The sequence below is a fragment of the Physeter macrocephalus genome, unplaced genomic scaffold, assembly GCF_002837175.3.
Source record: "Physeter macrocephalus isolate SW-GA unplaced genomic scaffold, ASM283717v5 random_4551, whole genome shotgun sequence".
Lineage (NCBI taxonomy): Eukaryota > Metazoa > Chordata > Mammalia > Artiodactyla > Physeteridae > Physeter > Physeter macrocephalus.
Window position 1 is genome coordinate 1 of NW_021149837.1, and position 2,312 is coordinate 2,312.

Sequence of the window (2,312 nt, forward strand, 5' to 3'; positions counted from 1 at the left end):
CACACACACACACACACGCACACACACACGCACGCACACGCACGCACACACGCACGCATGGGCAGACATTCTCTGTAACCCTCAGTCGTGTCTAGTGACTGATGTGAGAGGTAAGAGCAGCTACAAAGGAGTGAAAGGCCAGCAGGCTCCCCAGACCCTGGGAGGTGGAGATACTCTCATCTTTTGGACAGGATAGAGCCCCAGGATGTGAGATCCCAGCCTCTTTTGGAGAAGCAGCGATATGGAACTGAGCATCCCCATGAGACAGGGCCCAGCCTAGGAGAACAGAGCCATGTGGGGAAATGGGTGGTTCCTAGGCCACCAGGAATAGCTGCTGAGACACTAGACCTAAAGAAAACCAATCACACTAAGATTCTGTACCTGTGGTTTCCACCTTCGCTGCCCTCCAGGGACGTAGGAAAAGGTCTATAAAACAGCTATCTATTTGGGACTCCCAAATGTTGTTTCCTACCGGAGCCCTATTCCACCTGGGATTCATTAGTGCTTAAAGACACTGGACCTCTGAACAGCTAAAGGACAATTAATTCACACAGCAGGCACTGTCCAAGCACTTTTTCCACTCCTGGCCTTGAATAGGGGACTACGTGGAGAAAAGGATATTTTGGTGTGTGCCAGTTAGGCTCTTTGATATGAAGCACATCCTGTATCTTTTTCTGTTGCCTGGTGATTTTTGGTGTTGCAACATCTAACAAGGCCTTCACATGCTGTTGGGCTAAAGGGACAAATATGGTCCAACCCCCGGGATAGACTTCCCCTGCTGATATTATGTTGCAATACATATCAAGGTCACCTTAGAAAGGGGAAAAAAAAACAATCATCTTATGAAAATGAATAATTTGTAGTTAGAGACCAGGTTGCCTGTTGGAGGGGCTGTCTTGTGGTGGAGTGGGGATGCTTGGGATCTGACTCTGTGTGTGCGGGGCTAAGAGTTTTTCTTCGGATCCAGAGATTCTTTTTCCACGTGTACCTCCCCCATCCCCTTCTATACAACCACTGCCCAGTGGTCCTCAGATATGAAGACTCCGTGTGGTTTAGGAGAAGAGAGATGTTATTCCTTTCTCATTCCTGCAGTCCTTTCCCCTCAGGGTCAGAGCTGTCTGCTGTGGAAAATTCACTCCTCACTGGCTGAAGTCACTTGCAACCATGACTGAGGAACCAGCGGCACTGCCCCAAGAAGGAGGGTGTACAGCCTTATAGGGCTAAGTGAGATGCTAGCTAGCTCCCTCCCTCCGCTACGCACCCCCACCACTGACAACCCCCAATTCACCTGAGGCTGGTGTCAGTGTTGAAAGCTATACTGTTGAAAAGATGAGGTGAAAACAGTCGAGTGTGGCAGCATTTGTTTCGGGCCCAGCGACTGAGAAACTGGGGAAAGCAGGGACAGGTGGCAGCACAGGGGGCTTGATCACCGTTCATGGGTCTGTGTCTGTGTCTGTGTCCTGAGGTCTCAGCTTCTGAGTGTCTGATATCCTACCCTACAAAGGAAAGCAGAGCGACAGCTGGACCCTTGGGAATGCTGGGGGAAGTCAGGCGTGGCCTGGGGACTCTCTGAGTCGGGCAGGAAGGGGAAGCATGTTGGCTTGGCTGTGAGCAGCGAGAGAGGAAGAGGCTGGCTCTGAGCTCTCACCTGAAGGACTTGGTGAAACAGGCCAGGGCTCTCTGGAACTGGCTCCTCCAAGACCCTTGGGGACCAGCAGGTTCCCTGGGCAATCCTGTGCCATTGGATGGGTTCTCCATGGTGTCAGACAAAACAACAAATTCCTCAGTGTCTTTAAGCTGACCTTTCCCGTTCTGCAGAGGGAGAGGGAGAGAGGGAGAAGAATAGCCTCATCCTAATGGTCCCTGCCTTCCCTGATATTCAACAAGTTAGTATGTACATCTAGGCCTTGTTCCCGGTGCTGGGGATATAGCAGTGACCTCTACAGAGCACATCCCAGCCCCTGGGGCTGACAAACCATGACACCAGAGGGAAAGCAGACTCACCAGGTCAGGAGGTGGAAGGAAGGGAATGAAGATCATGCTTCTAGGAGGGTGTGATGTGCTTGTAGTGACCGACGGGACTTCCTTGAAGAGACCAGCTAAGCTCCTGACTCTGCTGTGTGCAAAGAGGCTGAGGGCCTGGTCCTCCACACCCCTCCAGTCCCTCTGACCCCGCCCTGTATTTCCTCCCTCCTGCAACCGAGTGCACTGTGCTCAAGCAGTGGATACATTTCTGGTATGTGACATGCCCTCTGTTCCTGTATCTCTTACTCCCACCCTTCCCCTCTCTCTGTCTCTCTTTTTCTTCTTTC

General features: G+C 51.7%; 1 protein-coding gene across 1 annotated transcript; it reads right to left on the bottom strand.

Moving 5' to 3' along the window:
• Positions 1-1,644: 1,644 nt before the first annotated feature.
• Positions 1,645-2,040, bottom strand: LOC112063178 (protein FAM236D-like). The gene is made up of 2 exons (XM_024118084.1): positions 2,005-2,040; positions 1,645-1,812 (listed from the first exon to the last, which is right to left on the bottom strand). The coding sequence occupies exons 1-2, from the start codon at positions 2,038-2,040 to the stop codon at positions 1,645-1,647; spliced, it is 204 nt and encodes a 67-aa protein (XP_023973852.1).
• Between the last annotated feature and the right edge of the window lie 272 nt (positions 2,041-2,312).